The sequence below is a fragment of the Streptopelia decaocto genome (assembly GCF_964273445.1).
Source record: "Streptopelia decaocto genome assembly, chromosome: 6".
NCBI lineage: Eukaryota > Metazoa > Chordata > Aves > Columbiformes > Columbidae > Streptopelia > Streptopelia decaocto.
The window spans coordinates 26549871-26571283 of NC_138660.1; the positions used below are offsets into that span (position 1 = coordinate 26549871).

Here is a 21413-nt window from a genome sequence, read left to right on the forward strand (position 1 = left end):
GGGTAAAAACTGCCATTGCTGACGGTGTTCCCGGGTACCAGCCGCCACCACCCTCCGTTCGTCTGCGAGAACACGAGGACAGGCGAAGATTTTAGATGTTTATTCAGATACAAATTGAAAGCAGATGAATGGAGCACAGCCCCACTTCCTCTGCTGCCTCTTCCCCAAACTACCAGAGAGAAGAGGAGGAGCAGGCAGAAAGCAGCAAATAATAATTTAGTGACAGAAGCATCGTGGTTCCCGGTTCAAACCTCTGCTTTTTGGATAGCACAGGGACAGTTAGAGCATCAGTAGGTCAGTCACGGGGGAAATGGGCCATTTCTAGCCAGCTGTCACCACCATTGGGCACAAAAGTGTCAACTGACAGGTTCCAATCCTAAAGGTACAGAACAAAGCCTTGTCCACAGGTTTGCAACCTGCAGCACGCGCTAAGGAAACTGCTCCCGTTGCAGTTTGCGTTCAGACACAGGTCCCCAGTTCACCTTTCTCTGGGTTCTGTGCAGAGAAGCCCCGGGCAGAGCTATCAGGTTAAAGTAGCTAAAATTTCCAGTATAATCAGACCTTCTCAAGACATTCTGTCTGGCAGAAGGCAAACGGTGCTGGGAAGCCACTGCTGCACCTCCTGCTTTGGAAAGGGAATATCTAATAGCTGGAGGAACCACTGAACAACCCACCCAGGACACCTCGAATTTTCTAGCTCATGCTTTTGGTACTGAGAGGGTGAATTCGGCAGACGCCGTGCCAGCACGCGGGTGTGTGCACGAGGCTGGCGGATCTCAGTTGTCCTCTTTCGCCTCTCCCAGCTGTGGACTTTTTTTCCCCAGGGTTATGGAATCCAGTTGTCCGCTCGGAGCAGCTTTCCTGAAGATACTCGCTGTAGAGACTAATCCATTCTAGAAGCACAACTCGGTGAGAAAGAGCGCACACGTTTTCTATTCTCCTTCCATTCTTTCCACTGTTATTTAAGCAGAGACTGAGATGTTCCTCCCCAGCAGCCTTTCTCTTATTGAATTACCAGCCACTTGCAGGTCAGGATGTGAGCAGAAGGGTTCTACACCTGCGCGAAGCACCAGGTACTGCAAAGCATCACCAGGAGTTTTACTGTAGACTCCAGGGTCTTCCCAGCCGTCCTGTCAGGACACGTCTGTTCATTTGTGCCGTGAGCTGCAGTCCAAGCTGGCCGGTGAGGAGAGAAGCTGCTCAAGGAATTAACTGCACGTTTCACCTGCTAAATGATGGGTGGCTCTAGTGAAGCTTCAGAGGGGATGTCCCCATGTAAGGATTTAGCACTCTAACGATTTCTGTGCCGACTGACCTGCTGATGTAATGATAGGCTTGGAACTCCTGAGCACCAATGCATCCACTCCTAGCAACTGTTTTCTGCTGAGAAATTCTGACTCCAGCCAGTAAGGCTGTAACACCCGCTTGGTTCTTCATCCCAACGCAGACAATGCGCGCTCCGCTCAGAGGCTGCACAGAATGCCAGGATGGACGAGAGGTGGGGATGGCAGCAAGCGCCTATGAAAACCGGCAGCCCCAGGCTCTCGAAGGAGCTTCCCTCCCCCCCTTCTCCCCACACGTAACACAAATTTGCAGAGTCAGTTGTTTCCTATTTGTTTTCAAAGGGATAAGATTTCGAAGTCCTCATCTTCTGAGTCAAAGAACCTTTCCAATCTGTCGGCATCGGAGGAGTCTGCAAGAGAAAAAGAAAGTGTTACCTCCGTGGGACACACCGACTGCTCAGCAGCAGTTGGGCGGCAGAACCGGCTGTCAGGGGCCCACAGGCTCCAAGAAACTCTGTGACGCACCTGAGTGAAGGCTCTGAGGAAGGATGAGAAACAGCACGTGTGAGGAGCACGGAAAATAGGCTGGGGAGAATTACAAGATGCGCAGAAGGTGCGACGTGTTGCACAGATCACACAGAACGTCAGGGATTGGAAGGGACCTGGAAAGCTCATCCAGTGCAATGTCCCCATGGAGCAGGAACACCCAGATGAGGTTACACAGGAAGGTGTCCAGGCGGGTTGGAATGTCTGCAGAGAAGGAGACTCCACAACCCCCCTGGGCAGCCTGGGCCAGGCTCTGCCACCCTCACCATGAAGAACTTTCTTCTCATACTTCAGTGGAACCTCTTGTGTTCCAGTTTGCACCCATTGCCCCTTGTCCTATCACTGGTTGTCACCCAGAAGAGCCTGGCTCCATCCTCCTGACACTCCCCCTTTCCATCTTGATCCCCATGAATGAGTCCCCCCTCAGGCTCCTCTTCCCCAGCTCCAGAGCCCCAGCTCCCTCAGCCTTTCCTCACACGGGAGATCTTCCACTCCCTTCAGCATCTTGGTGGCTGCGCTGGACTCTCTCCAGCAGTTCCCTGTCCTGCTGGAACTGAGGGGCCACAACTGGACACAAGATTCCAGATGTGGTCTCCCCAGGGCAGAGTAGAGGGGCAGGAGAACCTGTCTGACCTACTGACCACCCCCTTCTAACCCACCCCAGGTACCATTGGCTTCCTGGCCACAAGGGCCCAGTGCTGGCTGGAAGTGAAGCAGAAACTTCCATTAACTCAGGCTTCACGAAAACATACACCTGCCTTGGCAAAACAGCAAAAACTCATGGTTGGGGACACAGAAATGCAAGGCTGCAGCCCCCCCAAACATTTTGTGACAAGTTTTAATCCCCCAGTAGCACATGCAAATGCCTAATGTCACTTTTCTTGACAAAAATGCAGCGCCCATGGGCACTGGCAGGGCAGTGTCCTCAGTGGAGCGGCCCCTTCACTTCAGGTGGATTTTGTCTGGAAAGCTTTTAATAACATTCCACACAAATTTAGGTTCAATGCTAACACATCCACTGGAACGAAATTTTAGAGCCCCTATTATGCAGAATGTTTAAATTGCTTTTAACTTCACGGTGCTGAGAACATTTAGAAGCAAGTATATTCATTAATACGAACTTCAGCAAAACTACTGCATTTATCCACATTCAAGTTGGAATTGAAGAAATGAGTAAAAGAAAGGAGACTAATAGGGACGTCATGCTAACAGCACAACACAGATCCAGGGATTAAGCTGTGTTGTTTTGGGGTTTTTTGTAATGCTTTTCTGCTATTGTGAGGGAATCAAGCGTTCTTACAGAAAAGAATGGTGAGGTAAGGAAGGCTTTGAAAGTTCACACTAAGGAGAGCACAAGGAAGCAGAGGGCGCGGGATGCAGGACACAGCCCAGCGCTCGGTGACAGGAGCTGTCAGTGGCTCGTTATCTCCTGCAATGCTTGTGCACGTCTCATTAAGGTGATAAGCAGAGCCTGACAGCCAAGATACTGCCCAGCTCTTGTTCCTTTTTGCACAGGCACAGGGAAGTGATGCCTTACGCTGGAGCTACGTTTGACCAGCTCTGTCTTTGACCATTTTAATTACCTAGAAACGCAGTTTTTGGCCTTTTTAATGGGCCTTTTTGATTCCTCCACGCATCCCTTTACAAATCTTAGATTCACATTGCTGTGATAGCTCATTAACTTGTTTTTTTCTTCCCTTCGGTCACCATCACCATTTACAGACTCATTCTAAAAATCATCCTGCAACATTTGCGAACCATTAGCTGAAAGCCAAAGAACTAAATCAGTTGACCCAAGAGCTCCAGATCAAACTGCAGACAGAACAGGGAAATACTAGAAGCCTCTGTGCAATTCCGTACCATTGGCGGAAAACCAAAGGGACCAGCTCACCCTCTGCGTGGCCTCACCTGGGGTGAGATTCAGGACGTCAGGGTTGGAGAAGTGAGACGGTTGGCGTTCGACCAGTTCGAACATGGGCAGCGCTGCTCTCACCAGGGACAGCTGTGGAGCAAGAGCAGAGCCGTGAGAACCAACAGCTCCATACTCACCATGCTCTCCGTCTGTAAAGGGTAAAAACGAGCTGTTTGGACCTTACTGCAGCTGAAAATAAATGTTTCTCAAATCTCTGACTTATATCATCAGTGGAATTTCAGAGCTATGCTCTTTCTGGTAGTTTCATAAACAATTTTCGTATGCTTTACAACGGATAGCGCTGCAGAGAACATGGTCTCTGTGCAGAGGCTTGGGAACAAGACAATTCCCTTTGTTCCTTTCCTGGTGATAGAAACACACACCTTTTTGATTTGCTGGCACCAATCGTTAAAGTCCTCCTCTGTGTTGCAGAAAAAGCCCTGAAAAAAACAAAAAAAGGATTTATATATTGTAGATGGGGCATTTTAGCCTTAAGGCCTTGTATTAACCGCAAGCAACACGACCAGGACTGTGAGAAGTTACAACACCCAACTGCCTCACTTTTAAACTCTGGCTTACGCTGCCTCATTAATCTGAACGCTGCCCGTACACTTGATGTGACCAGACTATCCATGTGCTGGAATCACCAACGTAACCATCTGCTCTCCTGCGGGAGGGAAACCGGGCGGAAACAACCCACATGGAAACAGCAGGCAAATGAAGACAATAAAATTAAACAGTATTCCCTGAAAAGAAAACAGTTTCAGAACAAATATGAGGCCTTGGTTCTTACTTTAAAAATGTTAAGCTTCAATGATTGTTTGCTGCTACAGTCTTGGTGAATAAAGCTATACCTAAATGGAAAGTTAAATGTATCCACGAGGTGTTAATGTCTACATCTTATTATTTGCACTCTGTCAGAAAGCAAAAGTAACTATAAATAGCGCTGTGCCAGAAACTGGATTCTTGACCAACAATGTTGCTTCAGCATGCAATGAACTGGTTCATTCTAGAGTGGTAACAGTTGCTGATGACAAGAGGCTTCGTATTTGAATACGGCACATCTTTTGGTCCTTGTGAAAAGAAGTTTGAATGTTAAATATTTTCTGACACTTTGGAGTTACTGTTGCTCTTCCCATTTTCTTTAGGTCAACATATGGTTCATGGCAATACTGTGCAGGTCTAAAGTCTCTTCACAGGAAGTAGTGTGGGGTGTGATGAGTAACACGCGGTTCACGCTGTTATCAGTGTACGAATCCAGGAATGGATCCAGCCCTGCCCAGCAAAAGGCAGGACAATGCCCAAACTAAACCTGAGAGGACACTGCCCCACGCAGAATGGCATTTATTTGCCACGCAAGGGGGACTTCCCTGCACCAAACCGCTCCACGCACAAGGAGCTTCTGTACCAACGTCACCGAAACCCCGGCAGCACTTGCCCAGAGCAGAGTGTCCCTGCAGAGCACCCAAAAGGGACCCAAAGGGACAGCTGTGGCACAGAGAGACCCCAAGAGTGCTTGTCTGGGTGATGGGGCAGCAGGAACGCACCACTGCGATGGAGGGGTCGAGCTCGGCAATGCTCATTCTGCAGGGAGGGTGCTGGCAGTGGAAGCTTTCGTCAGGGAGACAGCCGCTGTCGTTGTGCTCCACCGCGGGCTGCGTGGTGTGGGGGTCCAGGTAAATGAGCTCCTCACCTGCACAGACGGACAAGGAGACGTGAAAAGGAGAAATGTTCTAAAAACTCATCCTCTGAGAAGCAAACGGCAACATACAAGAAGGGTGATGACGGAGCCAGCTCTCCTAACCCCACAGAGGAACCCATGTTCTAGGGACAACTTGCTTTCAGCCACTTCCCAAATGCTTCTCGCCCAGGCGAAGCGGCAGCTGCCCGCTCCATGGCGACACCCTGGGCTCAAGGCACAGGCGCCATGCAGATCCTGGTCCTGCACCTGCGTTCCAGGGTCCTGCAGAAGCTCAAGTCAGCCCCAGAAATCCAAAGCACAATCAGCCTGAGGTCTCAGGCAGAGAGAAAATCAGAGGGAAGGAGGAGAGCAAAAGCACAACCATTTGTAGGGCTCCAGGGAGGGAACAACTAAAGGGCAGTTAAATCCAGCCAAGCCCCCAAAGAAAGGTCTGCTCTGAACCTATGAAGCAGCCTCTGCGCACACCTCTTTACAGACAGGATTTAGTGTTATGCAGTGGAAGTTTACAGCCCGTCCAACAGCCACTGTTCAAAGCTACATCACTCGCAAAGATATTCAGTCCCCAGCAGCCTTCCGCGCTTCCAGCAGGAACCCTGCAGCATGCAGCACAGAGCAAGCAGGAGAGCGGCACCGCTCCACAAGCGGCTTTTGAGCTGGGGGGAGATGCTCAGGAAGTCTGTGCGGTACTCTGGGCACTCACCTACATAGCCAATGAAGTAGTGAGCACTGTTTGGTTTCCCTCCGATCACTCCCAGGGACTGGGGCATCATGAAGCAGTGCTGGAAAAGCAATACAGAAAACACACAGCTGACAGACAGTGAGACAGCAAGTGGCAACAAAGGCAAACATCCAAAAATGCAGCGGGAAAGAAAGACGGGGACACTGAAAATCAGCAACTCTAGCAGCAGAAACAGCCGTTTCTGGTGAGAACTCTGCCAGGAAGGCTGGACGCCGCAACACAGGGCCCTCGAGAAACACGGAAACAGCTCAAAAACACCTTGAAGTGCTGACAGGAACAGATGGGTGGACCAAATGGAAGGAGCAGCACTACTGCAGGACCCAGGCTGGGCAAGTCGGCGTCAAGACACCCTGGTGTTGTCAGCAGGCTGCAACAGTGCGCTCGGGGGGGAACCATCATTCAGGAAACAGTTTTAAGTTCCTTTTCCAGCTGCAGTACCCAGGCACCAGCTGCTGGGTTAAGGGAAAGTAACCTCATGTGACTTTGGGGCTCTCTTAGCAGCTTGGAACTTGCCAGCATTAGAATAGGACAACATGCACCCTGTCTCCTGCATATACTCAGCACACCCTGAATTGTGCAGCCTCCCGATGCTCCTCTCTGCAACCATCAGCCCTGTTCTGGCCTCAGCCTGCAGCACAAGCTCCAGCATCAGAGCCACGGGGGGTCTGCGACACTGGAGTCATTAATGCTCAGGTTGCCACCAAGCACAGCACAGTTGTGCTGAACAAATGCTGCAGCAGGTTGGTACATCTGAACACAATGAGGGACTGAGGTTAAGTTGTGAAGCGAGATCCTCAAAAAAAGCCAAATGCCAAAAACCACCCCCCCCCCCCCAAAAGCCTGACGAAAGCCTGCAGGACCCCATACCCAGACCTCTGACCAGGACTGTCTCTGAACACATTTTTCTTTTGAAAATAGGACAATTCTGAGTATTTTTTGCCCCAAAACCGAATTCCAGAAATGACTTAATTCACAACAGGCTCCTTAAGCATCAGAACACCTAAAAATTCAGCTCCGGGTCCCCTACCTTGAGTGTTTCAATATAGGCTTCATTGATCTCTGTGAGCCCGAGGCGGAGAGGAATCAGCAGCACCAACGGTTTCCAGAGTGAGCGTCTATCTCTAACCCCCGCTTCCTCTGGGCACCCGTTGTAGAGTCCGTCCGACTCCACAGCCGGGCACGCTGCGGCTCCGGCACACGGCGCGTTGGACTGGCACAACCGCCCTACAGAAAGGGAACAGGAGCAGAAAGCGTCAGAAATAACCTCTGTTTCTGGACCTCGAGTCTTTCTGTTCGAGTTCTGGTCGACAACTGCTATTTGCTACAAGCCTAAAGCACTTAAAAAGAAAGGCTTAACGAGGTTTAGCGCTGGGATCATGTGCTGTGCGTCCTCCCTGTAGGGTTTCTGGTAGGGCTCAGCATTTCGTGGAGCTTACACCAAGCTTAGGCCGAAGTGTGTTGTACTCACAGCCACCATCTGGCAGGCAGTTAAAATGCAAATTCTTCCAGCAGGTGAGTGTTGCTGTGCCAACAAGGCTGAAGGGTTGATTAGGAGGTCAGGCAAGAGTCCTGAATTCAGAAGGAAAAATCTGGAGTGTTCAACTGCAGGAGTTCCCGGAGGATGTGAAGGCAGTTGAACAGCATGAGGAAAGCGCTATGGCTTAACAGAGGAAATATTCGCCTGTAATTAGCGCTGTAACGAGATACAAACATGGTGCCTGTCTACAGTAGTTGTAATTTGCCTGTAGTTTACTGCAGCCTTCATAAATTCTATCAGGGATCATTCAGAAGCTACTTCAGAGACCTAAAGCTGGATGATCATTAACTCTGCAATGTCAGCATGAGCTTTGCCTGTAAGATATGGGGCAGCAAAACTCCTCAGGGCATATTCGTGACGCAAGCGTTGTTCTCATTCTACATCCTCATCGTACAGGCTTGACAAACACTCAGCCAGGCTGTAATGCAACCAGATTATGTAAATTCTGCTACAGAAACAACTCCAAGCCTACCTGTCTCACTGGCCAATTTAATTATTTGCTGGGTGTGTGAACCAAAAACCCAAACCCCAAAGAAACCCACAGCACTTTAATCGTGAAGCCAAGGCAATTAGATAAATTGCCAGAAGCTCATTTAATTAATTCCTGGCCTAAGCTGAATTGCAGGACACTCTAGCAGGTAGGACACCACGTAAACAAACAGCCTTCATCACCAGCTCAATACTAAGAGCTTCAAACCCAGCCGAACAAGAACGTTACAGCCGAGGTTCGGAAAAACAGATCTAAAGCCTCATGGAAGAGTTTGCACGTGCTCCCTGCACTGTCCCTCAAGGAGGGACAAGGTGTGCGTGTGCGCATCTCTCATGCACAGATGTATCATAGTTACTTAAAGTCCTGAGAAAACCAACAGTCATTACTTATAGTGATGTATCCTGTTAAAACAGTGAAGATCGTGGGGTTTCTCGTTGGCCTGTTCTGATCTGGAATCAGCTGCAAAGCCATGGCTGTGACTGCACAGGGCGTCACTGCAGGTTCCCTCGTCAGGCAAAGCCACTGGCTGTGATATCAACGTATTTAACCCCAGTTTAAGCAGCAGGGAGCTCAGCAGACACTAAACTCACCCTGCTGCTTTAGCAGGCTTTGCAGCACGTTAAGCAAGTTTCCTACATCAGTCTATTCCCTGACAAGCAGCGTGGTGGCACAGCACGGCGCAACCTGCCGAACGCTTCCCAGCTGGATCCAAACCATTTACTGCAAACACATCACAACAGATGGGACACAGCGTTGCTCCCGCTGCTGCTGTCGGGTACCGGCTTTACTGTCGTGCTTTCTCACCACCTTTCTGATGCACAGAATACTCCAACATCCATCTAAGAGCCCCTTTCTCATCTAACAGACTGACTCAGAAGGGATAAAGAGGGATGTTTTCTTCACTGCTGTAGCAAAAGGTGTTTCCTACGCACCTTAGGCTGAATGATATCAATGACAGAATTTAACAGATGTATGAAACAGCGTTAACTTCTGAATGCTTCACTAGCGACAGATGTTTGGGGCACAAGATGGATAACGTACCTACAGACACATAACACACGTGACCTGCTCGTACAGCGACTTTCGGGCTCCAAACGTTTGGGGAAAACAAACACCCTTCACACACATCCCAAGCAGTACGGACACGTTACTTGAAGCGGTGTCAGTGCTGATCACAAGCCACACAGACAAGAGCCTGCAGCGCATCCAAGCCATGCTTCAGTTCTACTAGTGATGTTCTCAGGCTAAAGATGAAAGAAACCCAATTTCCGTCTTCACGCTGGCCTTTGTTTAAGCCAAGGGCATCAGCACATACATTCGCAGAACTATGTGTACCTAAGGTTGGACAAGCACTTCTCAATCAGATTTTACGCTTTTTGGCCTCTCAATTGAGAGTACCTGGTAAGAGATGTGACTTTGTAAAGAGACTGTCCTGTACTCTAGGGACAAACCGCCTGATTTGGGCTCCGTGGCAGCCGCAACAACACCTGCAACAACCTCCCCAGCTCCAGCGCTCAGCAGACTGCTCTACGTGCAGTTTCAGAACGTTAACCAGGTGGAAAACAGCGCGTGGATTTGTGCTGTGTAAGCGTGCTGCCTCACCGCGCAGCGGAGAGCAAGCGAGGGGACAGCCTGCGTGGTTGGGACATGCAGAGCTGTAGTGAGCAGCTCTGGTTACTGCAGCGAGCAGCTCTGGTTACTGCAGCACTGCAGCCGGAGCAAGCACACTGGGGGTGAACACATAGCTGCTCAGCCTCCAGAGCCGTCCTGTTGTCAGGATGCACCAAAAAAGAGGAAGGAAAAAGAGAGGACAAAAAAAAAGAAACAGCCAGCAAGCTGTTTCATTCATCCTTACAAGACGATAAGAGATCCACTCCAGAGATGGATTCTCTTCTTCTCCCCGCCCCGCCAATTTTGTTAATTTTCCTCTTCAGCGATCTGCTCTGGTTTTCTTACTCTGCCTAATAGCAGAGACATTCCCACCCTGTTATCACAGAATCCCAGAATGTCAGGGACTGGAAGGGCCCTGGAAAGCTCATCCAGTGCAATCCCCCCATGGAGCAGGAACACCCAGATGAGGTTACACAGGAAGGTGTCCAGGCAGGTTGGAATGTCTGCAGAGAAGGAGACTCCACAACCTCCCTGGGCAGCCTGGGCCAGGCTCTGCCACCCTCGCCAGGAACAAGTTTCTTCTCATATTTAAGCGGAACCTCCTGTGTTGCAGTTTGCACCCATTGCCCCTTGTCCTATCACTGGTTGTCACCCAGAAGAGCCTGGCTCCATCCTCCTGACACTCCCCCTTTTCCATATTGATTCCCATGAATGAGTCACCCCTCAGTCTCCTCTTGTCCAGCTCCAGAGCCCCAGCTCCCTCAGCCTTTCCTCACACGGGAGATGCTCCACTCCATCATCTTCGTGGCTGCACTGGACTCATATGGACTATCTCTTTATATGAGAGAGGAAGCAGCTATTTACTGCTCACTACCTGCAGCCATCAATAAGTGTGACAATACCTCCCGAGCAGCTCCCACCTATCGTCTGGAGGCCACCAGAGCTCCTCTCCAGATCCAGAGGCCACGGAGCCAAGCCACAGGCTTTATTAGATAAAGCAAAAGTCAAACAAGTGGACTTCCTTGCCTTAGAACAGCAATTCTCATCTGGTTTTACCATGCTTGGCCACAATTTAAAGACAAAAAATTGACTTGGTGCCCGTTGTGTTGTACTGCTATGCACTGCAGCTTTTTTCTTGCTGCCAGAGGATATGCCACATTCTACCTCCACGTGATACTTACGGATTTCCTCCATCACTACCGTGTTGTCCATGGCTATATGGACTGCCAGGGAACTCCATGTATCAAAAGTTGCAAGTTTTCTATAGGAAAATTAAAAAAAAAGGTAAGCAAGGAATAGTTACAACTACAAGACAAAGACAGTGTTCTACCAAAAAGAAACTGGATTATTAGAGACTGGCTTTAATCAGTTATGCTGTAAAGTATGTTTTTATACACGTATTGCAGTTGTAACCCCGTTGTCGCTAGTTATTATGGCCAGAAAAATAAACAAGGTTGCAAATGGCGTCACACCTGAGAATTTGTTACCTACATCTCTCCTGGTCACCTATACCAGAACCTGGGCTAATCCAGCATATGGTCTGACCTGAAAAAGCTGCCTTTAGGCAATCCAAGCCTATCCCACGGAGCTCCTCGCTCATCTAATCAAAGTGAGGAAAGAATGGTGACAGGAGAGAGAATGTTTCCCAAAATACAGTGTGTCCCAGTTATTAAAGGCAGCCTGTGCTCCAGCACCGCACTGATCCTCTGCCTGTCACCACACAACCTAGGCAGCAAATACTAACGCTTTTCTCTGCTAATGGATTAGGAACTTAATGGCTCGCTGGCAGCTTTTTGACCACGACGGCACTGCTGCAGAGCATCGCGCTCAGTTCTAGAGGGAAGCGTAATACTTGTGGGATGTGGAGAGAGATTTCTGGGGGTTGTCCTCAACCTGCAATCTGTTTTCTCTCACTTCTGCCAGCATCTGAGAAACAGAAAGTTTCAAGCTTGGGCCCAAGCAGGTTGCCTGCTAAGAGCATTAAAACATACAGTCGCACTTCAGTCAGCAGCAAAAACCTGTAAACAAGGAGGTACCACAAACCAAACGACCCCAGCACGTGGTTCGAAAGATAGAAAGGGAAAACGCAGCACTTACTTGAGCACTTGTGCAACTGTGTTTGGTCCGTACCACTGACCTATGGATTTCCCCTCTCCAACTCCCATCTGGGCTGCATCGCAAGAGAGAAAAAAAAATACAAAATAATTTAGCAAATAATTTCACCTACACTGCATCCCTTCCTAATCAGAGTTGGAAGCACTTTTGAGTCAGCAGAATCTACCCTTTCATGGGATATCTCAGTGCAGATGGAAGGGAGAAGTGTGCCGATGGAAGAGAGAACTGGAACAGGCTGCTTCTCTTTTATATGCCAGGGAAGTTTATAGCAAAGTGAGATCCTTCCTTAGGCCATTTTCTCTGACCAGAAATCTTGTATTAATAATCTTGTATTAGTATTAATAGTAATATGAATATTGCAGGGCCCTGGTGAGCACAGCCACCACGTGCGTTCCTCTCAGCTAGCAAGGATCCAGAAAGCGATGCCAAATATAACCGAAAGCTTTAGACAAACCTGAAGGTCTTCATGGAGCCAACAAGAAAAATCCATCATAACCCATAACAAACAGTGGTAGTTTTACATCACGGCAAAAAACAAGCAGCATGATATAACGTACCAGCCAACCTCATGGTTGTTTTTTTCATTAAGTTAGTGAAATAAGCACAGAGTGATGTTCTACACGCATGGGAAACCCAGACAGAGTATCATCAGCACCTAGGCTCTTACCTATCTGGTGAATGGAGTAGTAGCTGTCTTTTCTGTCAACAAAGGCATTAAGAACGCTGAAGTAATTATCCACCTGCCTCTTCCCTTTTATCCACCTCCAGTCTAAGACAGACAAGGGGATAGAAGGAAACAAAACATGATTACTTATTATCAACTAGAGACTGCAAGCTACAAACTCTTCCCTGTGCATCAATCAGCTGACTCGATTTTCTACGCCACTATCTTTTACTACGCATCTGAGGCGTTCTCAACACCAAAGGATGAATTTTAAAAGAAAAGCGAGCATTTTCACAGCTGGCATGAAGGAATATCACCCACAGAACAACAAATCAACAAAGGGCCAGAAAACACAAATAGTACCTCTGTCCCACAGATGGGAAATAGGATTACACTTTCTCGTTGACAGGCCCGAGCTACTTATTACAGGAAAAAACAGATGACCTCACTACAAAAATCATCCTACATGAATTCAAAGGACATCAACAATGGTCAAAAACCCCCTCTGGTACAGCTGCTCACAGACAGAGAGCTCAAGTATTCAGGGAGAGGAGACTCCACTCAGCGAGGGCTTTGTGACAAAACTGCACTCTAAACAAGAACCAGCCTAAGTCGCTTTAATCTTCAGCCACATAAAAAAACCCTTCAAGAAAAATTTAGTCCGTGCTTGGCTTCAGTGGCTTTAGCTAGCACACTACAGGGCTCAGCTTTGTCTTAAGGCTTGGATAACTATATCTGTCCACGCAGAGTTGCAGACAGTGGGGAAACACGGGATTTCCACTGGACTTTTCTCTCAACAGTCCTGAATTTGAGAATACTAAAGAAAAAAGTGACAGACACAAGGCGTGAACTGTGGGGGTATCCTGTGCAGGGACAGGAGTTGGACTCGATCCTTGTGGGTCCCTTCCAACTCAGGACGTTCTATGATCACAATTCTACAGAAGCCAGTTTGGGCTGTGCACTGGTTTACCTCTTCCCAAATGTCTGCAGACCAAGGCCTGAGCAAAGATCATCTGGCCACACCGCAACATACAGCCCCAGCCGGTGTCAGACGTGGGACCGGTTCCTCCTGTAAACCAGGACAGACAATAAACATGTAATGAACAGTAAAACTGCACCAAGTGGGAGAAGAAATGAAAGCGCTGTGAGCCCACACGGGGAGCAGGTTCAGCCAAGAAATCAGGCAGGGAATAAGGACTACCTTAGCTCCATACCCAAGGCTGAGAAACAAAAAGGTAGTTATCACTGAGTAACCTAACTTCTTGTGATCCTCGTCTGGAGAAGACGACTCATCATGCAAAACAAACCAGTCCCAAGGAGTTCCCACATCATAGCTGCGACTGGATGAGATTCCAAAGTGAACAACACAGGCCAAAAAAAACCCCACAACACAACCAAACAAACCAAAACCCACAAAACACCAGACAAACAAACCCACCCCAGCAATGAAAACAGTGCATCATACATAATACCGGAGAATAAGAATTCTGAAGAGCTTACAGTATTTAGATGTGAAAGCAGAGGGAAGTGGCCAACAATAAAATGCATGACTGGGAGAAGACTGGAAAAGGTTTACTGTGCGACATGCAAACTGGATCTATACTGTAAATGGGACACCAACCGGTAAATGGGGTTTGTTTTTGTCCCTCTCCCTTTAATAACTTACACAGAAACCCCAATTGTGTTTGTGAGCCAGAGTTAAATACGTGCTAAGCCTTCAATTTCAAACGCATGTTTAAGTGTGGCTCACAAGCATGAATTTAAAGGAAATAAGCTGCATTAAAGATGCCTCATACCTTGTTAGGCAAAGGGTTTCCCAGTATGGAAAGAACAGACCAAGCCAGAAGGACCAGCTACCAAGCCAGAAGGACCAGCTGGGGATGATGCTGACGGTGGAGATGCAGATGGGGCCTGGAATCCCCTTTACCTGCTCTCAGATCTCTCTAATATCAGTAAACCAAACCACAGCACAGAAGAGACCATGCAGAATATGTTAAGGAACACAAGACACCCGCCTTTGAGTTCACCAGGAAACATTCCCCATATGACCACAGCTCCTGTGTATAACAGCTGCTTCGGGCACTTAAAAAAACCCCACGCGAACAAAAAAAAACCCCATAGTCTAGAGCAGATGCACAAAGGCAGTGATTTCTGTATCGTCTCTCTAGCTTCCACCTCTTTAATCCACTTCAAGCCTAAAACTGTATTTAAATAATATTCCACTTGAGAGCTAGGTAGGACCTAATGAACTTCTGTACAAAAATCTTCCCCTGTTGCTCAAAGAAAGGAAGTTTCTAGGTAGGCTTCCCGAACTCATTCTTGTGTCCCTTTTAAAATCACTGTTATCCCTCATACCCACAGGGGTTAGAAATCCTTCTATTAGACAAACAAGAAGCCTATGCTACCCATTAAATCTCAGATTCCTACGAACAGAAGTGCATTAACGTTGTGCTTATGGGGTAGAGATTAATTTGGTAGAGATAACTGGATTATCATCACTTCCAGGATATACTTTGACTCGTCTGCAGTACGTACCGATAGCAGGGAAGTTCTTCCTGTAGGTGAACCAGAGCCGAGAGGTCACATCCAACAGGATCTCTTCTTTCTCTGGAAAAATGTCAGTGTTGAAAGGCACGCACGTGAGTGCAGCACCAAAACACGGCTAAATCCACCTCCCTCCCACCTTCCCTAACAGCAACAGCCCCAACCATCACGACACGAGTCCCAATAACTACTAAGAGCAGTAACTTTCTGCACAGAAATATTCCAGAGTCTGACAGTCCGAATGCTCTGCCAGCAAACAGACGCTCGGCAGCGCGCTCGCAAGGCTTGCGGTCACCTTGCTGCTCAGAAAGCAAAGTGCAACGCTAAAAACGTCCTTTGGAGCGTTACAGCAGGTTGCATCATGCAGGCAAAATACCTGTAAAAACGCTGTATTTCCGGCCAAGGATCCAAACGGGTTCTTTGGTCTCAGGGAAGTCTTCATATTCGAACCTGAGAGTGTCATAGGTAAGAGTAGCTAGAAAGAGAAAGAAGAAATCACACACCTTTCATGGCCTTTCCTCGTGTTTTAGAAATCATACAAAATAACAGAATCAGAGCTGCTGGCACCCAGTAACTGACACACACGGAGCAGTTGGTAAGAAATGGTGCAGCCCTCATGACCAACAGCTCTGGAAGGTGCAGGGGGCTGACACAGCCCCGCTCACTCCTGCTGCTCCACAAGCAGAAAAGCAGAGGGATTTCCAGGTTAGGGTTCTGCCCGGTGCAAAAAATGGTCAAGAAAATGTCGAGGACTTTGGCTGGCAGCTGCATGACGGCCCCAGAACAGGCACCATCGTGTACATCATCACCAATATCACTGTCCTCTTTTCAAGTGAGCAAAGTGATTAAAATCCAGAGAACAGAATGTTTGGTGGTGGAATGCTAAAAGCACAGGTTGCATTAAGATGGGAACTAAACCTTGCTCTGCAAGTCAGTCCCTCCTCAAGAGGCAGAAGCCGTCACCCGCGCTGCAAACAGCCTTCCAGGCGTCACACTAAAATCCAAGAACGTGTGCTCGTTCACACGTGACAGACAAACCTTACGTCTATTTTACAGGCTCCTTTCACAGCACGGGATCCATCAGTGCCTCAATATCCATTCTCTTCCAGCACCATGACAGAACAACCCAGCAGCACAGGCTGCCCTGGGATTAAGGCAGCTTAAACTTCCATGCAAAAGGCACAGGTGATGGGGTGGAAAGAAAAGGAGAGTTGTGCTCCACCAGGTGTGTATCTGGAAATCAGGCACTTTAAAGTGTTCTAGGAACCCTGGAAATGAACCATCTCAATATGTAGGTGTTAATTCTTTAACAAACCACCTATAAGATCTAAAGCAGAACTAAGCCAGACTGTTCTGTGACTGTTACAGTTGCTTATTGAAAATATCCCTCACAGCAAATGCAATAAAACCTGCAGTAACGTAGCAAACCTCTTGCATCTTACAAGTAGAAGACTTTCATAGATGAGCTTTCCTCCCAATTAGTCCTCGCTTAGCTTTCCAAAGTGTCACCTGGCGCACCAATAAATAACAACTCGGTCCATTTGATAGCTCCAGAAAGCTTCTATTAGATTTCGGCTCCTAAATCTAATTTTGGATAGACTCTGGACCTAACCCTAGCCCAAAAGATTTAAAGCAGGTTCCTTATGTGAATCAGTCTATCGACTGTCTCACGCACATTTAGGAGAGCACGGGCCACACGTTCTCATTCCCGTCCCGTGATGTGACTTCTCAACAGCAAGCAAAGCAAAGCAATTCTGCTTGGACAGAAAAGTTCCAGTAAATTAATTCACCCTTTTCCTCCAACAAACTTTAGCAAGGAAATTATGAAATTCTTTACCATATACCAGGCAAACTTTACAAACCCCCAGCAGTCCATGCTTTCTGTGACTGCCTTCACTTAATAGCTTGGCTCGCTTCACCCCTTTTCTTGCTCAACGTTGGAGATTTCTTTCCAGGGAAGGAAGCAACATGGCTTCTGCAGATGTTTTCAAGCGTGCATCACTTTCTACTTTCTCCCTTAAGTTTCCCTTTAGGATGAGACATCACAAGTTTATTCTGACAGCTCAAAGGGACGCTAATCGTTAGGGTGTTTTAAAATTCAGTGCATTACCAGATACAATCTTAAATAAAAACTGAAGATCTCAGATAGATCTTAGTGCTCAAAGGAATATTTTGTGGTTTATTTTCTCAGTTCTGAAGCTTGCCACGAATCCAGCTCTCTGTCAAAGGAGCCTCGAATAGCTTAAATAAAATGACTGAAAGAAAGATGCTAGACAGAAACTATCCAGGGAGCTGCAAGTGACATGACGCTACATGCTGGGGAGGAGACAGACACTCACAGCCCTTCGGCCGAACAGCCGACATCTGGGCTCGCTGCAAAGGTCCCGCAGGTCCAGCCGCGCATCCGAAAGATGCCGTCAGACATTAGCACACATGTTGGCTTCTCAAAAGAAAATATCTGCCACCAGCTGAAAAGATACAACCGCTAAACACAGGAGTTCAGGCTTCGCCTTCACAGTGAGGAAAATTCAACTGATTGCTCTGAGTTGGCATCAACAATTTTATAACGGGACCAATAACCTCCCCACAAAGCTTGAAGCAACTCGGTGATTCCTTTACAAACATCTACTTTCATGCGCTCTGGCACTTCTTCAAAACTACATCCGTTGTGCTGTTGCCCAGATTAGCTAAATACGAGCCAGTTGGACCTCAAAAATTCAGGCGGGGGTACAAAGAGCATCATGCCTTGCACAGGACCCTTTCTTTCCTGCTTATAGGGTCTGAAAATAAATAAAACTGGAATTTGCCTAAGCAGAAATCCTACTCGAAGATGCTCCTTTCAGTGCTCCAAAAGTCAAGGGAGATCAGCAAATTTCTCAGGCAGCGTTCCAAACCTTCACCTTCAAGAAGCCCTCAATCTATTTTAAATACTGACCTCTGAGCATCCGGGACAGCAGAGCAGCAGCCTCTGCAGAAAATCCAAGTGCACGTCAAATACGAGAGTTCCAATTCTTTCAGCACAGTGAATTTACAGTTTAAAAACCAAGAGTTTCAGCCCTGCAAAGCACACCCTTGAAAAGGTGGCCTCGCTTTCCAGGTTTTGAATGTCTACAGAGAAGGAGACTCCACAACCTCCCTGGGCAGCCTGGGCCAGGCTCTGCCACCCTCACCCCCAACAAGTTTCTTCTCATCTTTAAGTGGAGCCTCCTGTGTTCCAGTTTGCACCCATTGCCCCTTGTCCTGTCACTGGTTGTCACCCAGAAGAGCCTGGCTCCATCCTCCTGACACTCCCCCTTTCCATATTGATCCCCAGGAATGAGTCACCCCTCAGTCTCCTCTTGTCCAGCTCCAGAGTCCCAGCTCCCTCAGCCTTTCCTCACACGGGAGATGCTCCACTCCCTTCAGCATCTTGGTGGCTGCGCTGGACTCTCTCCAGCAGTTCCCTGTCCTGCTGGAACTGAGGGGCCACCACTGGACACAATATTGCAGGTGTGGTCTCCCCAGGGCAGAGTAGAGGGGCAGGAGAACCTCTCTGACCTACTGACCACCCCCTTCTAACCCACCACAGGTACCACTGGCTTCCTGGCCACAAGGGCCCAGTGCTGGCTCATGGTCACCCTCCTGTCCTCAGGACCCCCAGGTCCCTTTCCCCTATACTTATCTCCAACAGCTTGTTCCCCAGCTTCTACTGGAACCTGGGATTGTTCTTGCCCAGATACAAGACTCCACACTTGTCCTTGTTATAGTTCATCCTCCCTAGAAAGCCCCGACAGAAAAGGCAAAACTTTGTAAACACCGCTACAAAAAAACCACCTACATTAAACAACCTAGGTAAAGCTGTTCGAACTAATACCGCATGAAATACCAGCATTAAGGTTGAACGTTTGAGTTCTCTTCCACTTTTGCACATGTGGGTAGATTTACTCGTTTATAAGTGACCATATCACAAAAACCTGCCACGTGTGAAGTGCCAGGAACCGACCCTCAACAGCCTCACGTGCCTGCAGAATCAGTGACACTCAACACCGGTTCACTGAACTTGAGTAAGCGCAAGGTTATTGAGAAGTGCAAGAGCATCACCTTGACACAGACCAAGAAAAACCATCTCAATACATAGAATTAGGGTGGAGGGTGAAATCTTGCCTCTCCTCTTATATTCTTAGGCCCTATAATAAAAAAGCTGAGCTAAAAACATTGTCTGAACTTGTAAGAAGCTCCCACATAAACACACACAGAAGCACAGCCCAGCAGCCCCTGACTGGTGATGCCAGTTTGCAAATGTGCTTATGGCAAGATATGAGCTTATGGCATGTTCCAAACCTGCCAGCCACTCGCTTTATCCGCTTCACCAGAGCTCTTTGGTTTTCTATCCACTTTGGGAAACAAATAACAAGTGAAAACGTTGGTGACTCAAAAAGAAACATGGCAAGTGATCTTCCCTGGGGTTTGCACAGCAAAACAGCTGATGTTCACTCATCAATCATCTTGGTTCCAGTTTGCTCGCACAGCTTCGATGTCTTGTCAAAAAGCTATTTATATAAAATACTGAAGTAGAGATTTGGTGCATTACACAGGAGGAAAAGTGGATTTTTCAACACCTCCCTTCCCAAATTGCTCCTTGGGCTTCCCCCGGTCTGCAAGGCCTCACTCTCCGACACAGTAACACTCCACAAGGGCTGAGCCACAGTGTCCCCTTCAGCCTCCAATTACCGCTGCCACGGAACAATGAGAAATGGGGCAGACGTTCATCTCCCTCACCTGAGACAGAGCAGAGAGCAGGAAAGCTACTGGATGAAGACTATTTCAAAAGAGGCTCAAGAAGAGAAGGTAAATTTGTTGTGTTAGTAAAGCTAATTGCTGAAAAACCCTAGAAAACAGATAACTGGAGAACAGCCTGAACCCTTATTTCTGGCCTTTCCAGCAGAAAGATTAAGTCTTTTAGATCCCCTAAGCTTTTTCAAATGAGACAAATCCTAATTATCTAAGCAATAACAAGGAGTTAAGGGACAGCCAAGGAGGAAAGTTAGTCAAGAGGAGAGCAGTGCCTCCTTGGAGCCCCCGAGCAAACAGCTCCCAGTCTGCCAACCAAGTCTTCCCAACCACCTGAACAGTGTGGCTGGAGGTCTCTGCTCCAAAGCCCAGTGACTCCCTTCCTCTTCACACAGAGGAGAACCAGCCCTACCGTCCCTCACAGCAAGGTTCTCCTTCCCTCCACAAGCCTTGCAACACTCGCACAAAGTGCAAGCAAACACATCTCTCGGCTCATGTTGTGTAAATTCACTTGGCTGGAATACACTTTGTTCGCAGGTGCCAAGGACGGGACACAGCAACGTGCAAGGACGCGGCGGGCGGTTGGGACGCTGTCGGCACTGACAACAGCGGCGCTTGCATCAAGGGCAGAAACAAGTCACAACAACAGTCCAGAGGAACAAGAGCTACAGAATCCCTACACAAACACTCACCTGACGCGGAGGAGGAGCCCACGCAGCCCAGGAAAGTGTTTGTTATTATAGAGCAACACTTCAGAGAATCGCAGAATGTCAGGGATTGGACGGGACCTCAAAAGATCATCCAGTCCAATCCCCTCAATCTCTGCGGAGGATGAACGAAAAGCTGTCACTACACCAGGGCTACAAGGAAGAGAGTCCCACACACTTTTTCTCCCCCTGAACAAAACCAAAATCTCTATGGCAAATAGGTTTGCCCTCTTACCCATCGATGCCATAGAAGCAGCCTCGGGACACCGGCCCTGTCACCCCCCGGGCAGCCCCGCCCAGGCCCAGCGTTCCTCAGGAACGAGGGCGACAGACGGGTCGGGAAGGGCGGGAGGGCTCTGAGCTGCACCGGCGGTAACGGAGCCACCACCCTCCCCTCAGCGCGCAGGGGAGGCGGCCGGGCCGGGCCCCTCAGGGCTGCACCTCGCAGCGCCGGGGGAGGCCGCGCCGCTCCGGGCCGCCTGGGCCTGCGCCGCCCCGGGAAGCCGCAGGCCTCAAACCGGCCGTGGGGCCGGACCTCGGGCTCCTGAGGGAGAAACCAGCCGCCCGCCCCCCGCGGGAAGGGGCTGCAGCCGCCACCCACCTGCGTCCATGGCGGCGGCCCCGCCGAGGGCTGCGGCCGCGGCCGTCCCAGCGACACACACACCCCGGCGCGGCCCTGCGCGGCTGTCGGCACGAGCGCGGCGCCCGCCCAATGGGAGCGACGCTTGCCGCCGGGCTCCGCGGTGGTTGGCTGTTGGCGGCGCGCGTCACGGTTCGATGCGCCGCGAGGCTT

The 21413-nt window shown here is 48.9% G+C and overlaps 1 protein-coding gene across 3 annotated transcripts; it reads right to left on the reverse strand.

Moving 5' to 3' along the window:
• Positions 1-89: 89 nt before the first annotated feature.
• On the reverse strand, positions 90-21330 carry ATG4B (autophagy related 4B cysteine peptidase). Of its 3 annotated transcripts, XM_082056738.1 has the most exons (14): positions 21222-21264; positions 20606-20735; positions 15520-15618; positions 15135-15206; positions 13570-13668; positions 12603-12704; positions 11918-11990; positions 11002-11081; positions 7210-7406; positions 6144-6222; positions 5289-5434; positions 4125-4181; positions 3738-3831; positions 90-1693 (listed from the first exon to the last, which is right to left on the reverse strand). In XM_082056738.1, exons 5-14 carry the CDS (start codon positions 13628-13630, stop codon positions 1620-1622), a joined length of 963 nt encoding a protein of 320 aa, XP_081912864.1. In that variant the 5' UTR covers positions 13631-13668; positions 15135-15206; positions 15520-15618; positions 20606-20735; positions 21222-21264; the 3' UTR covers positions 90-1619. The 3 variants fall into 3 exon arrangements, with proteins under 3 accessions (XP_081912864.1, XP_081912863.1, XP_081912862.1); XM_082056737.1 differs by lacking the exon at positions 20606-20735 and having other exon boundaries at positions 21222-21330; XM_082056736.1 differs by lacking the exons at positions 20606-20735; positions 21222-21264 and adding an exon at positions 20856-21184.
• Positions 21331-21413: the final 83 nt, after the last annotated feature.

Excerpts from the sequence above, each read along its gene's own strand:
- ATG4B (XM_082056736.1), bottom strand. Across the intron at positions 12,705-13,569 it reads CTGCAGACATTTGGGAAGAG|ACTGGAGGTGGATAAAAGGG; the intron begins GTAAACCAGTGC and ends TGTCTGTCTTAG. Across the intron at positions 4,182-5,288 it reads TCGACCCCTCCATCGCAGTG|GGCTTTTTCTGCAACACAGA; the intron begins GTGCGTTCCTGC and ends TGTTTTTTTCAG.